Below are 24,160 nucleotides of genomic sequence, written 5' to 3'. Positions count from 1 at the left end.
GATGTTCCAGGCTAGTCCCGTCTTCTTAGTTATTGGCTGGTGAGAATCTGTAGAGGTAACCCCTCCCCTGAGGAACTGATATTTATAAACAAGGGGATTCAGCTCAGGGTTTCTGTAGGGGGCAACAAATACCAAACATCTCTGTAATGGATGGCAAATCATAGCAACAAAATAAGGGGGTCTGCTTTCAGTTTTATTTCTATGTCCTTCCACAGGTGTGAATTTAGCCCCATGAATTCGTAGGTTAATGAAATCAATGAAACAGACACATGATCAAAATTAGTTTTTGCCGGTTTTATAGTCAAAATGACATTTTACACAGACAACAGGAACACGCCTATATTTTTGTGCAAAAAAATAATTAAAATAAAACCTCTTTTTTTTTACATTCTGATATACATATTTAACAAGGTTTATGGCACCGTAACCAGATTCAAATGAAAACAAAAATATATAGAATAATAAATTGCTTATTTTTTCATCTTTTTCTAGACCTCTTATGTCTTAGTGCTGGCGCTTTTTTCACCACTTTAAGTGGACCTGTCTCATACACATAGTGAGCAGCACCATTTTACAGGTCGGACAAGATACATCAAGCCTCACGAACATTTAAATTCCTATTTGCGGAATATATTAAGCCCCGCCCCTGAGGAGCTCAAAAACATCCTGGAATTTTTATAGGGCATAGAATATAGTTTTTTCTTTCCTAAGGGGCAGTCCCATAAAAATTAGGGAACTTTGGGAGTTTGGGGGGGGGGGCATCCGTGGATATTCTGAACAAGTATGCCTCATAGGATCTAAGGAGCTCTTTTTAATGGACAATGGTAGGATCCAGCAAAATGGCCACCATAACTATGTATAGATTCACTCTTGAAACATTCTCACACTCAAAACAAAAATTATTGCACATTAAGCCACTGAGGCCAAGTAATGGTCAAGGTCTCGGGTTGTAGATACCGTATCAACCTGAATACAAAAATATAACATTACACACCCAAAATTAACCCTTCCTGTTCTGGCCATAAGAATATTTATATATATATAATTTTTTTTTTCTATTATGGCATATTTCGTTTTCAACTTTTTTTTCCATCATCACTATCTTTGGCGCTATCGTCTCGAGTAACGTGTTACATTTTCTTTTCTACACAGTAGGTGAATGCCTGACAACATTGCTTTCCTCAGTCTATGAACCTGCACAGACTACGGATGATTATGACTTTTTTTTTCTCAAAAATTTACCAAAAAAATTTTTTTTTAACATTCCTCTTTAGATTTATTTTTTCTTCTTTTTAAATCTGGTTGATGTTTTTGAAAAATATTTCTTAGATATCCATAATTTTTTTTTTTTTTGCTACACCACAGTCTCCACCCCAATAAGCTTTGGTGTAAGAATCCTTGGTGTTATCCCGTTATTTAAGTCTTCTTCAAACTCCAGTAATTGTCCCATAAAGTTCAGATTGGGAGATATGATTGGTCGCTTTCCTTTGACGAACTTGTAGGCGTCGGTCATAGTCATCCGCGTGTGCTTCATTAGGTAGGCAATCACAATGGTGGCAGAGCGAGACACACCTGCTTGGCAATGGATGAGAAGGCCTTTCCCGCATTGGTGAGCTTCCTCTAGAAAAGAAAGTGGAGAATAGTTTAGAAACTGGACCAACCCTAAATATGGGATCATTTGACCACACGATGCCGGTGCCCTTTTGAAGTACTGCACTAAATAGACTGGAATACAGAAATTTGGTTATCAACACAGCTAATAGACATGGTTCTTCTAAACAGCACACCAAGAGGATGGGCATGGTACTGCAGGTAGAATTTAATTAGTGGGAATATGTTACATAGATTTTCTAAATTGTCTTTTCAGAGAGGAAGAGGACTAGAACTCTAGTGCCACCTACTGGAAGTAGCAATCCTAAAAGTCAATATTGACCCTCTAACAAGCCTTGCCATATGACTTAGGATAACAGCTAAAACCAAAATCTCAATTTGCAGACACTGTGTTTCGGGATACTGCCCCTCGTCAGTGCAAAGTGTGAGACAATTTTGGCTGGGTAGGAGGCATCCAAGGTGTAACATTTCTCCTTGTGGAGAGTGACAAGTCAAGTCTGACATGCAAGGCTTAAAAGTCTCCTCACCTTGGCATGTCAGGCTTGACCTATCACTCTCCGGTAAGGAGAAATGTTACCCCTTGGATATCGGTCAGACGACTCTCACACAGCCAAACCAGATCTCACACTTTGCACTGATGAGGGGCAGTACCCCGAAACACAGTGTCAGCAAATTGAGATTTTGGCTACCGTCATATGACAAGTCTCGTTGGAGGGTCGATATTGACTTAGGAACGCTACTTTCAATAGGTGACCTTGGAATTTTACTCCTCTTCCTCTCTGAAGAGAGGATTTGCATATTTTCCAGAGGAGCATTGCAAGGCTTAAAAGTCTCCTCACCTTGGCATGTCAGGCTTGACATGTCACTCTCTGCAAGGAAAATCATTACCCCTTAGATTCTCTAGGTAACAGGTCCCCCAAACCAGCGTAATTACGGATAAGAGCCACATCCCAAGCAAATAGCTCAGCCAGTGTCTTCTGTATGCACTAAAACAACTTTCATTGCTAGGGACAGGATTAGTGGTAATGGTAATAGGGGATATTTGCAAGGATAAGGAAACCTGACAGTTTATCTTCAAATTTGATTTAATTGCAGTACCAGACACAAACACATAGACAGGAGTGGCGCTGTTTATAGGAAAAAAAATTAGATCTACGGTATTTATTCTAATCTCAGAATAATGGCATTTCACTTCATCCCCCCCCCCCAAAAAAAAAAAAAAAAAAAAAAGAAAATTGAGAAATTTACCAATAAATTCAAACGCCTCCTCGAAGTACTGCCTGAGATTCTGCTTGTTGCTATCCGTTGCTGGTAGACGTTTGTAGTTGAAGATCCCTTTCTCGTAATGATACAGGGGCAGATGTGTGGTGACGTTGACGATGTATCCGATGTTCATCCTCTGCATCTTCTCCAAATCTTGGGCATCATGTTCATTTCCGAGAAAGAGGAAAGGTAGAATGGGGGTGAGTTCTGCATTCTCAATGTCCGGAGTGCTGGGGACAGCCTGAGGTAGTGTAATTGTCACCGCTGATGCGCCGCCTCCGTCCGGACAGTCTTGGAGTTGGAGGGAATTGTCACACAGGTTTTCATGGTTCTGTTTAAAACTGGTGAGGCCACCTGGTTAAAAAAAAAAAAAAAGGGGAAAAATTATTAATTTTCTAACTTTCAAGACATCAATAAAATTTAAAAAAAAAACAAGCAAAACAACAAAACAACTCAGTGCTGATAAAACAAAAAACAAACAAACAGTAACAAACATCACCAAAACAAAAGGAGCTGCTGACGATGGGTGCAACATTTTTGGACTTTTTGCGCCACTCATTTATATAAAAGACATATAAACAACAAAATAAATGCAAACCACACTCTAAAACCCCCTAAATATGTATATAGACCCCAGACCAGAAACATAACAAATACAGACCTGTAAATAAAATCAGATTAGTTCCTAACCCCCAAATTAATCCAGATCCTGGAGCAGCCAATCTAAATACTAACCCTTTAAATATACAGGAACCCAATACAGATCCACTTGAAAATACAGACCCCAGACCAGTCCCCTCCTGATTTAGGACCCCAGACCAGATCCTTCTATAGAGACCTTAGATTCCTGTATACAGAATAAAAAGACCAGACATTTATATGCCAATATGTAGTAGGTGTAATAATAATATTAGCAAATGCCTCCTATAAGAAAGGCCGTATAGTTCCTCTGATTATTTATGTTGCTTACGTAATGTGCAAGGCCTTCCAGTACCATAGGTATCCATGGTTACACATAGTAACTAACAGTCACTATGTGAATGGTCGCAGCCATGGATACCTAGGCTACTGTAATGGCCTACCCAGGAGGTAAGAGACATAGGTTATCAGGAGAACTATACTACATTTTTAATTGGAAGTACTTGCTAATATTATTATTATACTTAATACATATTGGGATCGGATCTTGGAGATGGGAATACCCCTTTAAGCACAATCCAAAATATAAACCACACACTAGACCCCTCAATAAATATAGATTTATTGGAGATCCTGGACCAACTAACATAAATACAGACCCTCTAAATTTATATGATCCAAGTAACAGACTCCCTATAGGCCGGGGTCACACTTGCATGTGAAATGCGAGAAACTCGCACAAGTCTCTCGCATCAATACCCGGCACTGACGCCGTCACTCGGGACCGGAGTGTGCGGCTGCATAGAAATACATACAGCGGCCCACTAAGGTCCCAAGTGCCGACGTCAGTGCCGGGTATTGATGCAAGAGACTTGCGGGAGTTTCTCGCATTGCACATGCAAGTCTGACCCCGGTCTAAAAGGTAGACTCAAGTCCCCCCCCCGATTAGAGATCCAAGACCAGACCCCTGATTTCTGACCTAACATGGGACCAAACCTTTATATAAAGAGAAAAGGTCGCACTCATCGAGATCGAAGTTTCACTGATTTATTGACATATCATGAACATGTCAAGTCGGGGGAGTGACATAAGGAGTGCAAGAAAGGCTGACAACGGCCGTTTCGCGCTGCTCGAGCGCTTCAACGTGACCCGTTGAAGCGCTCGAGCAGCGCGAAACGGCCGTTGTCAGCCTTTCTTGCACTCCTTATGTCACTCCCCCGACTTGACATGTTCATGATATGTCAATAAATCAGTGAAACTTCGATCTCGATGAGTGCGACCTTTTCTCTTTGCATGGATTCCCAGGATTGACTGTTTCCAGGTCTGGCACCCGAGATTCCCAGCTGCTGGGCTTCTGTATGCCGCACATCATTTGAAGTCACACTGTAACAGCGGTGCCGTCCGCTTTTTATCTTGAGTTTTGTGATCAAACCTTTATATAGACCCAGAAATGCTTGCCGTGCCGATAGAGGTCTGTTCTGGGGTCTGCATTCAGAGATGCCACACTTTGTAGCATATTTTAAGCCCCTCCATGTTACAGGGGCCCCTCCTTTATGCACATCTGTATAGACCAAGTGTTTTGGGAATTCTCAATAAAAAAAAAACAAGTTTGGTCCTACATAAGAAAATCTAGGTTATGTCTTGAAAAAAAAAAAAATCACGTTGAATGAATTCTGATCATGGACCTCAATACATTATACGCGGTCACCTTTGGCTCGACGTCTGCATCTCTAAGCTGTGAGCATAGGACGACCTTGCATCTGTCCTCATTATAACCGTGCAGCATATAAATGAGCAGTGAGCGAGGTCCAGGCCGGGAAATTAGTAGATTGTGAACAGAAGTTTCCACCATTAGATAAAAGTACAATCATCTTCCATTGCGCTGTAATCTATAGTGACCATACTACAAAGCAAAGATGGGAACTGTAAAAAGAAGAGAAATTCTGAAGTATCTAAGTGTATCTCAGCTTTTTTTGGACACCAAGGTTTGTTTTATTAACACTACCGCAAAAGATGCAACTTTACAAAACACAAATTACATTGTCATCTGCCCATCCAATGACATTGCAATGCTTAGTTAATTGGATTGGTCACTGCTTCCGTAAAAATCAACACATTCATCTCCTGCTACTATCATAATTACCATGATCTATTGGCAATATGGCTTTACCCTCAGTTCTCATTGTAACAGTACCCCTATGAAGTATGGACCTGTCACCAATAACACAATCGCTTAATCTGACAGGTCACTGCCTCCTACAAAATCAACACACTGCCAAAGAGAATGTATCGCTATGGTGGAGTTTCCCTAAACAGTGATAACTGGACAGGTCACTGTCTCCATCCAGCTCAGCACCTTTCTCTTCTTATTACTATCAGAATTACTAGCTACATCGAATTCTTCCATTCTTTTATGATCAGGAACGGTCCTGTTCTCAATAACAATCAAGTGAGCAAACAGATCTTTGCCTGCCAACAAAATCTGAGCATTTCTGTGACCCATGACAGCTTTATATTAAATATTTTGCATACAAAAGATAATGTCACATCGCTCGGCAGTTCTAATAGCAAAGATAACTGGACAGGTCACTGTCTCCTTCAAGATCAACACATTAATCTACTGCTGCTGTCATCATTTTAATGATCTCAATGGTAATAGACAACACAGTGTTTCACCCTCAATTTTCTTCATCACAGCACCTCTATGAAGTACCTGTCATTGATTAAGTAAGTAACCATTTGAGCAGACAAGTTACGCATTGCCGTGACCCATGACCGATATATAGGGATATACAGCATACAAAAAAACAGGTCACTGTCTCCATCAAGAGCAACATATTTCTCTCCAGCTGCTAATATCATTACCATGACCTTATTGGCTACATGCCATTATCTTCATGACACGATCCTGTGCTCAATAACATTAACGTCATGCAGACAGTGATTTCTGTGATCCAAGTTTTTTGCATACAAGTGGCCAGGTCACTGTCTCCATGAAGATCAACATATTCCTCTCCTGCAGCTGTATCATTACCATGTTCTTACCAGCTACATGACATTTTTCTTATCTCATCACCCATATTTGCATTATATTGGGTATATTTATTACAAAAGAAAATCTATTATCACACTGCAATTCTTTTAGCAGTGATCAGCGGACAGGTCCTCCATCAAGATCAACATACTCCTCTCAAGCAGCTGTCACCGCTACCATAATCGTACTGGCTACATGGCATTTTTTCATTCCCGTGACCCATATTCTGTGTATACTGAGTATTTTGCTTACAAAAGGAAAAATGTATGACCCCTAACAGTGATAAGTGGACAGGTCACTGTCTCCATCAAGATCAACACATTACTCTTCTGCTGGGGCTGTTAGCATTACCATGAACTCACTAGCTACATAGCATTCTCTTAATGACAGTATCTCTTAGTATGGTCGTCCTCAACCATTTAAGGAGACAGGTCACTGCCCCCAGCAAAATCATCACACTCATATGATCGCTGAATACCGGCTATTTTGCATACAAAAGATTATTTTCTGTCAGTTCCCATGGCAGCGATATAATTCTTTTTATTTTTTTAGTTTGATATCTGTAAAAGTGTCCTGTGAACCTTATAACTGCGAGATCAATAAAGAATAGAAAGGGGAAAGCCCGAAGGTAAAAACAGAAGCAAATCACAGGAGTAATAATAAACCGACAAAATGAGGGGATTTACAGGTTATTGTCAGGCACGCCAACGCCCAGACATGAGACGGCGACCTCATCTCACACTTTGAAACGAGGGCGTAGTCCTAAAAATATGAGGAAGCGTTACTGTAAACAATCACAGCTGAAAATTCCCTGAAAAGTCAAAAATCAATAAAAAGATACAAAAATAAAAACAAAAAAACTTTTACTTTTTTACATTTCATGTAGATTTTTTTTTTATTAAAATTAATTAAAATAAAAAACCTAAAGATTAAAAAAAAAAGTCTATGCATTGTAAAGAGATTTCCTGTCCTGTTCCCATCCCATAATACACACAACTCATATGTGTCCGATTACCAAAATTACGCCATTTATATACGATATTTCACTGGATTGTTTTTATTGAGTACATGCTATTATTCCAGATGGATTCTCGAGCAGTTTTTTTTTTGTCCTAAGTTGTGTCAAGCCACAGAGCGGGTTTGGCTTGTGCACACCTTTTATAGGTTGATGATCCAGGGGGCGGGACTTAAAGGGGGACTTTTCACTGATTTTTTTTTTTTTATTCAAACTGAGTACGTCCTCTAGTTGGTACTTTTCCACCGATTCTGGAACAGCTTTTCTTTTCCTGCTATGTCCCTCTGTTCCAAAGTTATACCTCCTGGCAATAAAGGTACAATTTTTCCCTTTAAGCAACTGGGCGTGCACCATAGAGCATCCATGCATATAACAAAGTGCATGTGTTTTCATTGCATTTCTGTAACAGAAGTGTGGGACAAAATGCAAATAATCCTCACATGACTTTACAAAGAAAGCTCTGCCAAAAAAACTGCAAACAATGCAAGTAATATACAAAAGAGACCAAAAAGTACCCGAAAAAGTATTAAAAAATGCAATGAAGAAAACTCAAAATAACCTAATAATTGGTGCCGAAATTCTGCAACATCAAAAATACACACCGTAATTTACGGATGTGACTGTTAGAGGGGTATTCCCACCTCCAAGATCCTATTCCAACACGTATTATGTGTAATAATAATATTATTGTTAGCAATTAACTCCAATTAGAAATGTAGTATAGTTCTTCTGATTCACTGTATCTCTTTCCTCATGTGCAGGCATTGCAGAACCTTAGCCATCCATGGTTACGACCACTAGCAACTAGCTGTCGCTTTATCAGTGGTCATAACCATGGATACCTAAGGTCCTGCAATGCCTACACATGAGGAGAGAGACATAGCAAATCAGAAGAACTATACTACATATCTAATTGGAGATGTTTGCTAATATTATTACATCTACTACGTGTTGGGATGGGACCTTGAAGCAGGCAGGGCGCTCAGCGTCCACGCGTCGCTCCTGTTGATTCGCCTTCGTTTTGTGTGTCTTCCTCATAGTGTCATCATTGTGAGGATCCCCCACCTACCCGAACTCTGTGGCGACGAGCACACAATGACGTCAGCCATCGGACAATACAGAACAGTGGCTCTGTGTCATGCTCCTCGCGCGCTTCCCGGGGAATGGATGATGTAATGTGAACAGGTGCAGGGGATTTTATTTGCCCGAGTGAGAAAAAAAAAAAAAGGGAAATGAGACTGATCGCACGTCTGCCTGATGGTAATCCTCAACTGTATTGTTTTATGGCTCCATATGGAGCTGCCGCGCCAAGCCTAGAATACAGGAATCAGCTGTAATCTGTTCCGCCACCTCGCCTATATGGGAACATATGTGAGACGCATTCTATAGACTGCAGTCACCACTCGGTGTCAGCCATTCAGTCGTCACCTTCTTGGTTGTATAGGGTTAAAAAAATGTGGGGGATGCAGCTGCAATTTCTCTCTCTGTGACTATTTGAAAATGTAATTTTAAGTATAAAGAAGTAAGTGATGTCTTCCTTATCTTCCGATAGCTTGCGTTCCCCTTTTTCAGAAAGTCCCTAATACAAAATCATACTTCACTTGTTGGAGGGGAAGGGAGGGGGATGCAGCTGCAGTTTCTCTCTCTGTGAGGCTTCATGCTGTGAGAGGGGAGCAGGAGCTGCAAGAAGCGATATCTGACTGGCCGTAACAACCATGCATGGTGATGTGAACCAATCATGATTATCAGAGGGAAGAAAAGAAGAACTCAAATCTGCAAGTTAAAAGGGTCCATTTTTCATAAAGCAGCCTGAAGACACTCTCCTGGATAATCTTATGAGCACCGAGCACTCAAAAAGACCATAAAAATGAGCACCAAATAAAAAGGCCCATATCAATCAATGGCGGATTTAATTAAAAAAAAGACGAAAACTCCAGGAAGCAGCGGGAATAAAATAAGAGCAAAAGCTGACCACTTCTGACTTGGTGACAAGTCCTCTAAGTATTCATATATAGTGTTGACATTGAATCTAGTTCTTTGTTAGTAGAGTTCTTGCAGTTTTACCGTGTTTATGAAAAATGGACCCTTTTAACCTGCAGATTTGGGTTCTTCTTCTCTTCCCTCTGCTAATCATGCTTATGATTGGTTCACATCACCATGCATGGTTGTTATAGCCAATCAAATATCACTTCCTGCACCTTCTCCTCCCCTCTCACAGCATGAGGCCTCACAGAGAGAAAAACTGCAGCTGCATCCCCCTCCCACCCCCTTCCTACATATCAAGTATGATTTTGAATGAGGGACTTTCTGAAAAAGGGGAACGACAATCTACTGGAAGATAAGGAAGACATCACTTATTTCTTTTTACCTTATATTAATTATATTAATTTCAAATAGTCACAACCATTACTGATTAATGGAAAAAATAACGTAAAGTGGCGTGGAAGGCGATAAAAGCCAACCCCGTCCATTATACAACCCTTTTACAGCTGAACAGAACGGATCGAGCTCTGCTGTGACACGGGAAGGAAAGCAAAGTGTCGTTGGGGGTTTTGTGTACACAGCAGTTATGCCTTCTGATACGGTGAGATCATTTATTTATATAGAAACAGAACACCCTGGAAAGAGGGAGAAACACTACCGCATTACACCCCGCACCTGGCAGATGGCAGATTACTGAGGGGAACGTGGAGGGATGCGATGCAGTTATACAAAAAGCATCCAAGAAAAAAATCATAAAATTGTGAAAAACGTCCATTTCAGCCATTATAAATTTGGGCATAACTAGTCGCAACCGTTACTTCCACGATGGCGGTAGCCACCTTGGCACGGAAGCCTGGCCCCTAAGGGTTACTGGAAAGATGGGGGAGGATCTGGTGTACATGTTGGCTGTCAGACAAGCGTTGCTAATGGACAGAAGTTCCATCACTATCTATATCATCGGTGCAAAGATCTATTGGATGATTTGTTCCACAGCGTAACACTTTTATTTTCATGGACTTTCCCAAAGGAAAACCCCAGGTCATAGACGGCTATGTAGAGCTGTCTGGAAGGGGGATGTCAGGCACAGTGATGAGCGGCTATAGGAACATATTGAATTTTAAAGTTAGACAAAAAAAATGTTAATTATAAAGTAATAAATGAAGAATGATGATGTCAATGATTCAGGATATAACTTCAGTGACATAGAAGATTCTGCAGCCAATCAAAAAAGGGCAAAATGTGACAGAATGTTAGCAATGACTTTCTATCCATAAGATCCAGACCTATAGAATTCCTCCATCTGATCCAGACCTATAGCATTCCCCCATCTGATCTAGACCTATAGCGTTCTGCCATCTGATCCAGACCTATAGCATTCCTCCATCTGATCCAGACCTATAGCATTCCTCCATCTGATCCAGACCTATAGCATTCCTCCATCTGAACTAGACCTGTTATGATTGAGTCACCGTAGGAGGCAAAAACAGAAATGCTAGCTAAGTCCAGAAAACCAGAGAGGTTGGCAGCTATCGGATTGCAGACCCCTGATCCTATCCACAACAACTAACAGTAGCCGTGGGGGGTTCCTACGATGCCCTAGACCCCTCGATCACAGCCGGAGAATTAAATAGGCCTAAAGAAAGAAAGGGGAAATCTAAACTGCCCCAGAGCAGACCCCAAAGCAATAGGCAGCCCCCAACATATAATGACGGTGAAGCAAGATGAAAATACTAACACAGACAGAAAGACAGACTGAGCAAAGACGGGGCCCAATCTAACTAGATAGAAAAGGACAGGAAGGCTGCTGTCTGCAATCCGTGAAAAACCCTATGAAAATAAGAGCCAACAGACTGACAGTGAAAAAGGCCCTGAAGACGCTAGGCTTCAAAAAAGCTATGTCAGTACTCAGGAATATTCTGAAGACAGAGCTACAGGCAAAAGGAGATTCAGCTCACCCCAGCAGGGAATGGCAGAATACAGAAAAGCAAGGAAAACAAAAAACAAAACAAAAATGCCAGCAGGCAAAACAGAAAACTTAGCTTTAGAGGAGCAGGAATCAGACTGGTGTCCTAGAAGTCCACAGAGAAGTCACCCGCAGGGCAGAAGGGCGTCGGCAGCCTTATATCCAGTCCGTGACTCCACTGAGCCAGTCGTCCTCATTAGGCTCAGGTGCCTGATAATCAGGCTCATTACCTTCCTTTACCAGAATAGGGAGTACACCAGACCTCAGTGACGAAGGGGAAAATGAACTCACAACATAGACCTATAGCGTTCCTCCATCTGATCCAGATCTATAGCATTCCTCCATCTGATCCAGACCTATAGCATTCCTCCATCTGATCCAGACCTATAGCATTCCTCCATCTGATCCAGACCTATAGCATTCCTCCATCTGATCCAGACCTATAGCATTCCTCCATCTGATCCAGACCTATAGCATTCCTCCATCTGATCCAGATCTATAGAATTCCTCCATCTAATCCAGATCTATAGAATTCCTCCATCTGATCCAGACCTATGGAATTCCTCCATCTGATCCAGACCTATAGCATTCCTCCATCTGATCCAGATCTATGGAATTCTTCCATCTGATCCAGACCTATGGAATTCCTCCATCTGATCTAGACCTATAGCGCTCCTTCATCTGATCCAGACCTATAGAATTCCTCCATCTGATCCAGACCTATAGCATTCCTCCATCTGATCCAGATCTATGGAATTCTTCCATCTGATCCAGACCTATAGAATTCCTCCATCTGATCTAGACCTATAGAATTCCTCCATCTGGCATTGTTGTGTCTAGTCTGGTCCTATAGCGCTTGCTCTTATCTAAAGTCTCTCACTTTTGTATCAGGAGATGAGAGATGCTACTGACATGGTGTCTGTCAGCGGCTTGCCAGGTATTGGTAGATAATGTACAGACATTTCAGTCCAATGACCAGGACTGGAGTAGGACATCTGCCGGCTGTGTAGAAGAACTTGTAAGTGGCCGCCAAGTTTTTGTCAATAACGCCTTCAACTTCCATTAAGGAGGATAATCCTTGAGAAGTGTTCACTATAAAGTAGGTCAGGCACTTTAGATAGTTGTCCAAAGAGATATTGTTTGGTTCCCAACTATTTCCCCAGACTTGAGCGGTCAAGCCTTTACAATGGGGGGAGGGGAGTAGAAGAAACGCAGAAGTAGAGGTCAAAGTTGTATATTATATATCAATGTGAAAAAAAGTTCAAAGGACGATGCTGAACAGCTACAAAACTGGTGGAGAAAATCCCAGGATCCAAGACCCTGACAGAAGACAGGACATTGGGGGAACTTATATACCAGGATGGGGATCACATACCAGGGAGGTGCACACGATGGGGGGGGGGTTCACATACACCAGGGAGGTGCCCAGGATGGGGGACACATATACCAGAGAGGTGCCCAGGATGGGGGACATATACATCAGGGAGGTGCCCAGGATGGGGGGGGGGTCACATATACACCAGGGAGGTGCCCAGGATGGGGGACATATATACCAGGGAGGTGCCCAGGATGGAGGTCACATATACCAGGGAGGTGCCCAGGATGGGGGACATATACATCAGGGAGGTGCCCAGGATGGGGGGGTCACATATACACCAGGGAGGTGCCCAGGATGGGGGGACATATATACCAGGGAGGTGCCCAGGATGGGGGGACATATATACCAGGGAGGTGCCCAGGATGGGGGGACATATATACCAGGGAGGTGCCCAGAATGGAGGTCACATATACCAGGGAGGTGCCCAGGATGGGGGGGGTCACATATACCAGGGAGGTGCCCAGGATGGAGGTCACATATACCAGGGAGGTGCCCAGGATGGGGGACATATATACCAGGGAGGTGCCCAGGATGGAGGTCACATATAGCAGGGAGGTGCCCAGGATGGAGGTCACATATACCAGGGAGGTCCCCAGGATGGGGGACCTATATACCAGGGAGGTGCCCAGGATGGAGGTCACATATACCAGGGAGGTGCCCAGGATGGAGGTCACATATACCAGGGAGGTGCCCAGGATGGAGGTCACATATACCAGGGAGGTGCCCAGGATGGGGGACATATACACCAGGGAGGTGCCCAGGATGGGGGTCACATATACCAGGGAGGTGCCCATTATGAGGGACATATATACCAGGAAAGGGACCATCATGGGTGACATATATCAGGAAGGTGCCCAGGATGAGGGACATACAGTAAAAACCAGGATGAGGGACATATATACCAGTAAAGGGCCTAGGATAAGGGGCATATATCAGTATGGGAGATATATATATCAGGATGGGGGATATATATACACACACCGGGAAGGGGCCCAGGACAGGAGACACTACTCATGATATCAAGAAGTGGAGTTTTGAAGAACGTGGCTGCTTTGTTTTTGCGGATCATTGAGCTGTAATCCCGCACAGCCCATGGTGAAGAGGGCGATGTGGTCATTCATTTCATACAACCTTATTAAACCCTTTTGCACTCTTGAATGAGGTGAATTATTGGTCTACCGGGGATATGTGGCTCACTCGCTCTTGTCACCTGCATCTTAAAAACATCTCCAGAATCCGACCTTTTCTCACCTTTGAAACTGCTAACTCTTACTGTCGCTCTTATTCATTCTCGTCTGGACTACTGCAACTCTCTTTTGATCGGTCTCCCTCTTACCAAACTTTCTCCTCTCCAATCCATCTTGAATGCGGCAGCCAGGGTCATATTTCTGTCCAGCCGCTTCACCGATGCCTCCATCTTGTGCCTGTCATTACACTGGCTACCTATTCGCTACAGGGTCCAGTATAAACTCATCTCTCTCACCCACAAAGCTCTCCACTGTTCTGCACCGCCTTATATCTCCTCTCTCATCTCTGTCTATCGCCCTACACATGCCCTCCCTTCTACAAATGACCTAAGACTAACATCCTCCGTAATCCGTACCTCGCACCTCCGACTCCAAGACTTCTCTCGTGCTGCTCCAGCTCTCTGGAATGCACTTCCCCAGGCGATCACACTGATACCTAGCCCCGACCTATTCAAGCGCGCTTTGAAATCCCATCTCTTCAAACAAGCCTACCACATCAACTACTCAGCAAGCTAACTTTGCCCTGTTCCCTCCTCCCAAATATTACTCTGAATCTGCACCCTACTATAAATCTGTCTTCACACCCTCCATGCACACGATAACTGCACTTGATACTTGACTATTGCACTTAAACACACGGGCTGATGACCGGATCGTGCAGCTTTATATGAAAATCCCTATTTATTATAATTGCCAGACCTGAAATAACAAGCACTTCTCACCTACTGTGTCCCCCCATTTCCTTGGAGATTGTAAGCTTGCGAGCAGGGACCTCACTCCTAATGTCACTGATTAAATTGTCTTAACTCGTATTGAGTTTATTGTCTGCACATGTCCCCGCTTAATTGTAAAGCGCTGCAGAATATGTTGGCGCTATATAAATAAAAATTATTATATTATTATTATTGTCGTACACAGATATGTCAGTAATAAAGTGTTAATTCCACATAACGCCTGAATGAGTAGGATGGCCGGAGTGGTCACTGTTAGAAGCCCCATTAGTGGGGAGCTCCCTGATGGGAAACCCTATAAACCTTCAGTCTATGATACACCAGGTGAGCCACATGACATGATGGTGACACACCTGTGTGTACTCTCCTCAGGGGTAGTGCAGCGGCCGTTGGGCACTGCGCACACTGTCCGCATCCGTGTACACGCAGCAAGGAGAAAGCAAACAAAAGAAAGTCAATACAGGGACGAAATAAAATCCCTACACACAGGGCTACAAGATCCCGCACAGCACATTACACTGCTATAATCAGGTCAGCGGAAGGAAGAGGAAGAGCTCATTATTCAGACTATCAATCTACTGCAAATCTATTATCTATTATCTATCTATCTCCTATAAACATACCATTCCCCTTGTCTGAGATTTCGTGCTTGTTTTGCTTCCAGTAATGTGCCCTTCGTAAACCCCGTTCTTTATTATCTCGCATATTGTACTTATTTACTGACCCGCAGATCAGTGTAAATATTTTTTTTCTAAAATATAACCAACTTTTGAAAAACATAAGTAAAGTCAAATACACAAAGTATCGGTATGTTTTACATTCAACTTCATGGGAGAAAGGAAGTGAATAGAGGAGATGACTGTGGGTGACCTGACCTGTGTAGCATGCACCACAATGCAACACGGAACATTCTGCAGAACAGTTATGTACATCTACTAACAGACATATATTTATCCCTGACTTAAAGAAAGCTTACAAAGATCTATAAATTGGTTCTTTTAGAGACCTGCAGGCCGGAAGCCATGCTAAATAACATATGGCTCTCATATTTGAAAAATAAAACATGAATATAGCTACTATAATACTGCCCCTATGTACAAGAATATAACTACTATAATACTGCCCCCTATGTACAAGAATATAACTACTATAATACTGCCCCCTATGTACAAGAATATAACTACTATAATACTGCTCCTATGTACAAGAATATAACAACTATAATACTGCCCCTATGTACAAGAATATAACTGCTATAATACTGCCCCTATGTACAAGAATATACCTACTATAATACTGCCCCCTATGTACAAGAATATAACTACTATAATACTGCCCCTATGTACAAGAATATAACTACTATAATACTGCTCCTATGTACAAGAATATAACTACTATAATACTGCTCCTATGTACAAGAATATAACTACTATAATACTGCCCCTATGTACAAGAATATAACTACTATAATACTGCCCCTATGTACAAGAATATAACTACTATAATACTGCCCCTATGTACAAGAATATAACTACTATAATACTGCTCCTATGTACAAGAATATAACTACTATAATACTGCTCCTATGTACAAGAATATAACTACTATAATACTGCTCCTATGTACAAGAATATAACTACTATAATACTGCCCCTATGTACAAGAATATAACTACTATAATACTGCCCCTATGTACAAGAATATAACTACTATAATACTGCCCCTATGTACAAGAATATAACTACTATAATACTGCCCCTATGTACAAGAATATAACTACTATAATACTGCCCCTATGTACAAGAATATAACTACTATAATACTGCTCCTATGTACAAGAATATAACTACTATAATACTGCCCCTATGTACAAGAATATAACTACTATAATACTGCCCCTATGTACAAGAATATAACTACTATAATACTGCCCCTATGTACAAGAATATAACTACTATAATACTGCCCCTATGTACAAGAATATAACTACTATAATACTGCCCCTATGTACAAGAATATAACTACTATAATACTGCTCCTATGTACAAGAATATAACAACTATAATACTGCTCCTATGTACAAGAATATAACAACTATAATACTGCCCCTATGTACAAGAATATAACTACTATATTACTGCTCCTATGTACAAGAATATAACTACTATAATACTGCCCCCTATGTACAAGAATATAACTATTACAATACTGCCCCCTATGTACAAGAATATAACTATTATAATACTGCCCCCTATGTACAAGAATATAACTACTATAATACTGCCCCCTATGTACAGGAATATAACTACTATAATACTGCCCCCTATGTACAAGAATATAACTACTATAATACTGCCCCCTATGTACAAGAATCTAACTACTATAATACTGCTCCCTATGTACAAGAATCTAACTACTATAATACTGCTCCTATATACAAGAATATAACTACTATAATACTGCTCCCTATGTCCAAGAATCTAACTACTATAATACTGCCCCCAATGTACAAGAAACTACTATAATACTGCCCCCTATGTACAAGAATATAACTACTATAATACTGCCCCCTATGTACAAGACTATAACTACTATAATACTGCTCCTATATACAAGAATATCACTACTATAATACTACCCCTATGTACAAGAATATAACTACTATAATACTGCTCCTATGTGCACGAATATTACTACTATAATACTGCTCCTATGTACAAGAATATAACTACTATAATACTACCCCTATGTACAAGAATATAACTACTATAATACTGCCCCCAATGTACAAGAATATAACTACTATAATACTACCCCTATGTACAAGAATATAACTACTATAATACTGCTCCTATATACAAGAATATAACTACTATAATACTGCTCCTATATACAAGAATATCACTACTATAATACGGCCCTTATTTACAAGAATATAACTACTTTAATGATCTTTTTATTTAAAACTCAGAACCATATATTACAGAATATTATGGTATATTCACAAGATAATAAAGGAGATAAATATTGCGCCATTACATCACATACACAACAACATTAGAAAACATTGACAAATCCCAACATTTCTCTCCGCTTTGTCCTGGTCTACAGAACATAAATGTTTCTCTCTATAATGATTGGAATCCAGTATAAAGTCCAGCATGAGACAGCGACCCGGACTGATCTCCAGGACTCTGTCCACCTGCACATCCATAGTATTACAAAGAAACCCCCACACTCATTTCTCCCCATCCCGAAGGACCAGAATGACGGACCCAGTCTCCAGTCTCTCTTGGCTGCGTTCACATTGGCATTGTCCATCAGATATGTCTATTCACATTAGTGGAGCTTATTCTCAGCCGCAGTCTGATCACCTGGACTTTCTGGTCTTCTTCCTTCTACTGCTGTCGCCTGCAGTGCCCCATCTGTTCGTGGACACGGGAGGGTCAGGATCCACCTCATCAGAGACATTTTCCATGGTGTATGAAGAACCTTGCTCCATTTGTGCTGCCTCTTCTTTGTCTTCTTCTCCCAGTACATTGTAACGTCCTGGACTTATCGCCAGCACTGGTGGCACAGAGGGTTTCTGTGCTACTTTGACTTCCGTGAAGGAATCTACAAAGGCTTTTTTGAAGGCTTCAGCATCGGCTTTTTTTTGTTTTCCTCCTTACAGACATATAACCTTCCTCATCCACACTGGACACTGCAGATTAGCGGCTTCTATAGATGTACTGGGCTGCTGCTTGGACTGTTTGGTGACAAGTTTTCCAGACACCTTAGGTCTCTCTTTAATTACTGGTATTTTCGGCCCTAATTTAGTGGATGTCCATTCTTTAGATCTTACTTTAGTGGTCAATGATGGTGGTTTAGGTTTACGTCTTTCCTTAGCGGCTAAATGTACAGTACTTTATATGGTTCTTCAGTGGCTAATGAAACTTTAGATGTTTCCTCGGTGTCTGGTGGTACTTTCGTCATTTCTTCAGTTGCTGGTGGTTCTAGCAGTGCAGGTTGTAATACATCAGACTCTGAAACAAGTTGGTTGCTACTATGACTTATCACCTCATCAGTGCCGGCTTCTTGGACAACATCTGCACCTCTTGTGGTTTCTTTTTCCATAATTTCCAAGGAGGTCTGGCCATTATATTTATTATGCTCTGCATGAGGGCAATCACGAAACGTATGCCGGGTCCTGAGCACAGGTTACAGATGACGGTTCCTGTGCATTTGTTCTTTGTATGCCCGAACTGTCCACACAATGAGCACGTGATACGAGAGCAGTTCATGGCGAGGTGCCTGCCCCCACATCTATGGCACAGACGTGGCTGACCGGGGTAATAGCATATCCCCCTCTCTGAGCCCAGGTAGAAGGAGTGCGGCAGATGTCTGGTTACACCATTCTCCTGTAGTAGCTGGATTTTCACAGAATATCCTCCGTTCCATATTTGCTCCTCATCATAGATCTTCTGAGGATGACTTCTCACCATGCACTGCCGGCTCAACCAGTGCTGCAGATCTGCCAGCGCCACCACCTCAGACTGGAACAGGACAGTGGCTGTTATTTCCTGCGGCTTAGACAGCTGGATACAATGGAGATGATCCCAGATCTCATCATCTCTAGTGTCATTATAGATCTTCCAGAACATATCCAGATCACACTGGAGCTTAAAGCTGATGTCATAGATCCTGCTGGATGGGACATGGATCAGAGCATAGATCTCAGACGCCTTAAACTTCATAAAGTCTTTCAGAAGAACTTTTCCAATATAAATTCTGGATGGGATGTTCTCCTCTGATCCTGTGTACTTTATCCTGACTGCGTTCCTCCTCTGAGGTGGAGGGTTCACTAGTCTTGTTACATTGGAGAACAGTCTCCTGAACTGATTTTGGTCAGCAGGAGGATCAGTGCTGGAGCTCTCTCTCCCCAGCCGCAGGTGGATCAGTGCTGGAGCCCTCCCCAGCCGCAGGTGGATCAGTGCTGGAGCCCTCCCCAGCCGCAGGTGGATCAGTGCTGGAGCTCTCCACAGCCGCAGGTGGATCAGTGCTGGAGCTCTCCACAGCCGCAGGTGGATCAGTGCTGGAGCTCTCCCCGGCCGCAGGTGGATCAGTGCTGGAGCCCTCCCCAGCCGTAGGTGGATCAGTGCTGGAGCTCTCCCCAGCCGCAGGTGGATCAGTGCTGGAGCTCTCCCCAGCCGCAGGTGGATCAGTGCTGGAGCCCTCCCCAGCCGCAGGTGGATCAGTGCTGGAGCCCTCCCCAGCCGCAGGTGGATCAGTGCTGGAGCTCTCCACAGCCGCAGGTGGATCAGTGCTGGAGCTCTCCACAGCCGCAGGTGGATCAGTGCTGGAGCTCTCTCTCCCCAGCCGCAGGTGGATCAGTGCTGGAGCCCTCCCCAGCCGCAGGTGGATCAGTGCTGGAGCTCTCCACAGCCGCAGGTGGATCAGTGCTGGAGCCCTCCCCAGCCGCAGGTGGATCAGTGCTGGAGCCCTCCCCAGCCGCAGGTGGATCAGTGCTGGAGCTCTCCACAGCCGCAGGTGGATCAGTGCTGGAGCTTTCCACAGCCGCAGGTGGATCAGTGCTGGAGCTTTCCACAGCCGCAGGTGGATCAGTGCTGGAGCTATCCACAGCCGCAGGAGGATCAGTGCTGGAGCTCTCCCCAGCCGCAGGTGGATCAGTGCTGGAGCCCTCCCCAGCCGCAGGTGGATCAGTGCTGGAGCCCTCCCCAGCCGCAGGTGGATCAGTGCTGGAGCCCTCCCCAGCCGCAGGTGGATCAGTGCTGGAGCCCTCCCCAGCCGCAGGTGGATCAGTGCTGGAGCTCTCCCCAGCCGCAGGTGGATCAGTGCTGGAGCTCTCCCCAGCCGCAGGAGGATCAGTGCTGGAGCTCTCCCCAGCCGCAGGAGGTTCAGTGCTGGAGCTCTCCACAGCCGCAGGAGGTTCAGTGCTGGAGCTCTCCACAGCCGCAGGAGGTTCAGTGCTGGAGCTCTCCACAGCCGCAGGAGGATCAGTGCTGGAGCTCTCCCCAGCCGCAGGTGGATCAGTGCTGGAGCTCTCCCCAGCCGCAGGTGGATCAGTGCTGGAGCTCTCCCCAGCCGCAGGAGGATCAGTGCTGGAGCTCTCCACAGCCGTAGGTGGATCAGTGCTGGAGCTCTCCACAGTCGAAGGTGGATCAGTGCTGGAGCTCTCCACAGCCGCAGGTGGATCAGTGCTGGAGCTTTCCACAGCCGCAGGTGGATCAGTGCTGGAGCTTTCCACAGCCGCAGGTGGATCAGTGCTGGAGCTTTCCTCAGCCGCAGGAGGATCAGTGCTGGAGCTTTCCACAGCCGCAGGAGGATCAGTGCTGGAGCTTTCCACAGCCGCAGGAGGATCAGTGCTGGAGCTTTCCACAGCCGCAGGTGGATCAGTGCTGGAGCTTTCCACAGCCGCAGGTGGATCAGTGCTGGAGCTCTCCCCAGCCGCAGGTGGATCAGTGCTGGAGCTTTCCACAGCCGCAGGTGGATCAGTGCTGAAGCTTTCCACAGCCGCAGGAGGATCAGTGCTGGAGCTCTCCCCAGCCGCAGGTGGATCAGTGCTGGAGCTTTCCACAGCCGCAGGTGGATCAGTGCTGGAGCTTTCCACAGCCGCAGGAGGATCAGTGCTGGAGCTTTCCACAGCCGCAGGAGGATCAGTGCTGGAGCTCTCCCCAGCCGCAGGTGGATCAGTGCTGGAGCTTTCCACAGCCGCAGGTGGATCAGTGCTGAAGCTTTCCACAGCCGCAGGAGGATCAGTGCTGAAGCTTTCCACAGCCGCAGGTGGATCAGTGCTGAAGCTCTCCCCAGCAGCTGGAGGATCAGTGCTGGAGCTCTCCCCAGCCGCAGGTGGATCAGTGCTGGAGCTTTCCACAGCCGCAGGTGGATCAGTGCTGGAGCTTTCCACAGCCGCAGGAGGATCAGTGCTGGAGCTTTCCACAGCCGCAGGAGGATCAGTGCTGGAGCTCTCCCCAGCCGCAGGTGGATCAGTGCTGGAGCTCTCCACAGCCGCAGGTGGATCAGTGCTGGAGCTTTCCACAGCCGCAGGTGGATCAGTGCTGGAGCTTTCCACAGCCGCAGGTGGATCAGTGCTGGAGCTCTCCCCAGCCGCAGGTGGATCAGTGCTGGAGCTTTCCACAGCCGCAGGTGGATCAGTGCTGAAGCTCTCCCCAGCAGCTGGAGGATCAGTGCTGGAGCTCTCCCCAGCTGCAGGTAGATCAGTGCTGGAGCTCTCCCCAGCCCCATGATTACTGACACCGGTTTGTGCTGCAAAAACACCCAGATTCATTACTGATTGTTGCACAATGTGGTCTCCATTTACTGACATGGAGGGTTCAGAGTCCATTATATTGCACTGTGGTCGCTATTCACTGACATGCGTGACATAGACTCCATTACCACTGACTGATGTATAACATTGTCTCCATTCACTGACATGGAGGGTTCAGAGCCCATTATAATGTTTGTATCTATTGCAGACAAGCATTCACCAGCACCACTGAACGGGGTCTCACACACAGTGTCAGTACAGGGGGCACTTACTTTATCTCTCACAGGAGCGGAACTCCCTTCATTGCTGAACACAGAGGGCACTGCAGTTAACCCCTTGTCTGCTGACACACTCTCCTCTGCAGCGCTGCCAGAATTGTCTGTTGCCTCAGACCCCTCACATTGTGCGGCTGATATAAGTGCTGCATTTCTTAGCAGACGTCCTTTAATAATAATAAATTTTATTTCTATAGCGCCAACATATTCCGCAGCACTTTACATTTCGGAGGGGATTTGTACAGACAATAGACATTACAGCATAACAATAATCACATAGATCATAACAGATACCAAGAGGAATGAGGGCCCTGCTCGCAAGCTTACAGTCTATGAGGAAAGAGGTAGACATGAAAGGTGGGTGGTAACAATTGCCCTGATTGTATGGACCAGCCATAATGTTAAGTGTGTAACAGTACAGACACAGAGGGCTACTGTGTCCTTGCTCCACATCATGCACAAATTCAGATTTAGAATCATAGAATCATTTATGTCCTTATTACTAATGGAGTGTTTTCTATTCTCCTTCTGGGCTCTGGCTCCCCTCTTTTTCTCCATAGCCCAAGTTTCCTTTCTGGGCACAGAGTTCACATCTTTGTCCAGATTTTCTTTCCGAATGTCCAGCTCTCGTCTGCAAACATCCAGGCTCTCAAATTTCATCAGTTTTATCTTTGGATCAGTCTCATTCTTAATTTCATCTTGTAATTTGCTGATTTGCATTTCCAGCTTAAAAATGCTTTGCCTTGTAACTTTACCACTCAATCCAGCAACATAACAAGCAGGTTTAGAAGACTCACCAGCCACCATGTCCAGCTTTAAATTACCATGAGGTCCATGCGCCAGGCCACACTCCAGGCTAGGGGCTTTCCCTGGATCATCAGCCCAGTTTCCCTCCCCTCCACCTGGGTCAGAAGCCATGCCTCCGCCCTGCTGGGAGCTCACAAACACAGTCTATACTCTCCTATGGACAAGAATATTAACTACTATAATACTGCCCCCTATGGACAAGAATATAACTACTATAATACTGTCCCTATGTACAAGAATATAACTACTATAATACTGCCCCCTATGGACAAGAACATAACTACTATAATACTGCCCATATGTACAAGAATATAACTACAATAATACTGCTCCTATGTACAAGAATATAACTACTATAATACTGCCCATATGTACAAGAATATAACTACAATAATACTGCTTCTATGTACAAGAATATAACTACTATAATACTGCTCCTATGTACAAGAATATAACTACTATAATACTGCTCCTATGTACAAGAATATAACTACTATAATACTGCTCCTATGTACAGGAATATAACTACTGTAATACTGCCTCCTATGTACAATAATATAACTACTATAATACTGCTCCTATGTACAAGAATATAACTACTATAATACTGCTGCTATGTACAAGAATATAACTACTATAATACTGCTCCTATGTACAAGAATATAACTACTGTAATACTGTATCCTATGTACAAGAATATAACTACTATAATACTGCCCCTATATACAAGAATATAAATACTATAATACTGCCCCTATGTACAAGAATATAACTACTATAACACTGCCTCCTATGTACAATAATATAACTACTATAATACTGCTCCTATGTACAAGAATATAACTACTATAATACTGCTGCTATGTACAAGAATATAACTACTATAATACTGCTCCTATGTACAAGAATATAACTACTGTAATACTGTATCCTATGTACAAGAA

General features: G+C 43.6%; 1 protein-coding gene across 1 annotated transcript in view; it reads right to left on the bottom strand.

Annotated features, from left to right (window-relative positions):
* Positions 1-273: 273 nt before the first annotated feature.
* DUSP10 (dual specificity phosphatase 10) overlaps positions 274-24,160 on the bottom strand; it is a 69,060-nt gene continuing 45,173 nt past the window's right edge. Inside the window, exons 3-4 of the mRNA XM_073556786.1 lie at positions 2,860-3,228; positions 274-1,620 (exon numbers count right to left, since the gene is read on the bottom strand). Coding sequence (XP_073412887.1) covers positions 1,355-1,620; positions 2,860-3,228 — 635 coding nt within the window. The 3' untranslated portion in view covers positions 274-1,354. The remainder of the gene's footprint in view (positions 1,621-2,859; positions 3,229-24,160) is intronic.

Source organism: Dendrobates tinctorius, unplaced genomic scaffold (genome assembly GCF_039654945.1).
Source record: "Dendrobates tinctorius isolate UK_male_01 unplaced genomic scaffold, ASM3965494v1 ptg000239l, whole genome shotgun sequence".
Classification (NCBI taxonomy): Eukaryota; Metazoa; Chordata; class Amphibia; order Anura; family Dendrobatidae; genus Dendrobates; species Dendrobates tinctorius.
This window is presented reverse-complemented; position numbering and strand designations above follow the sequence as displayed.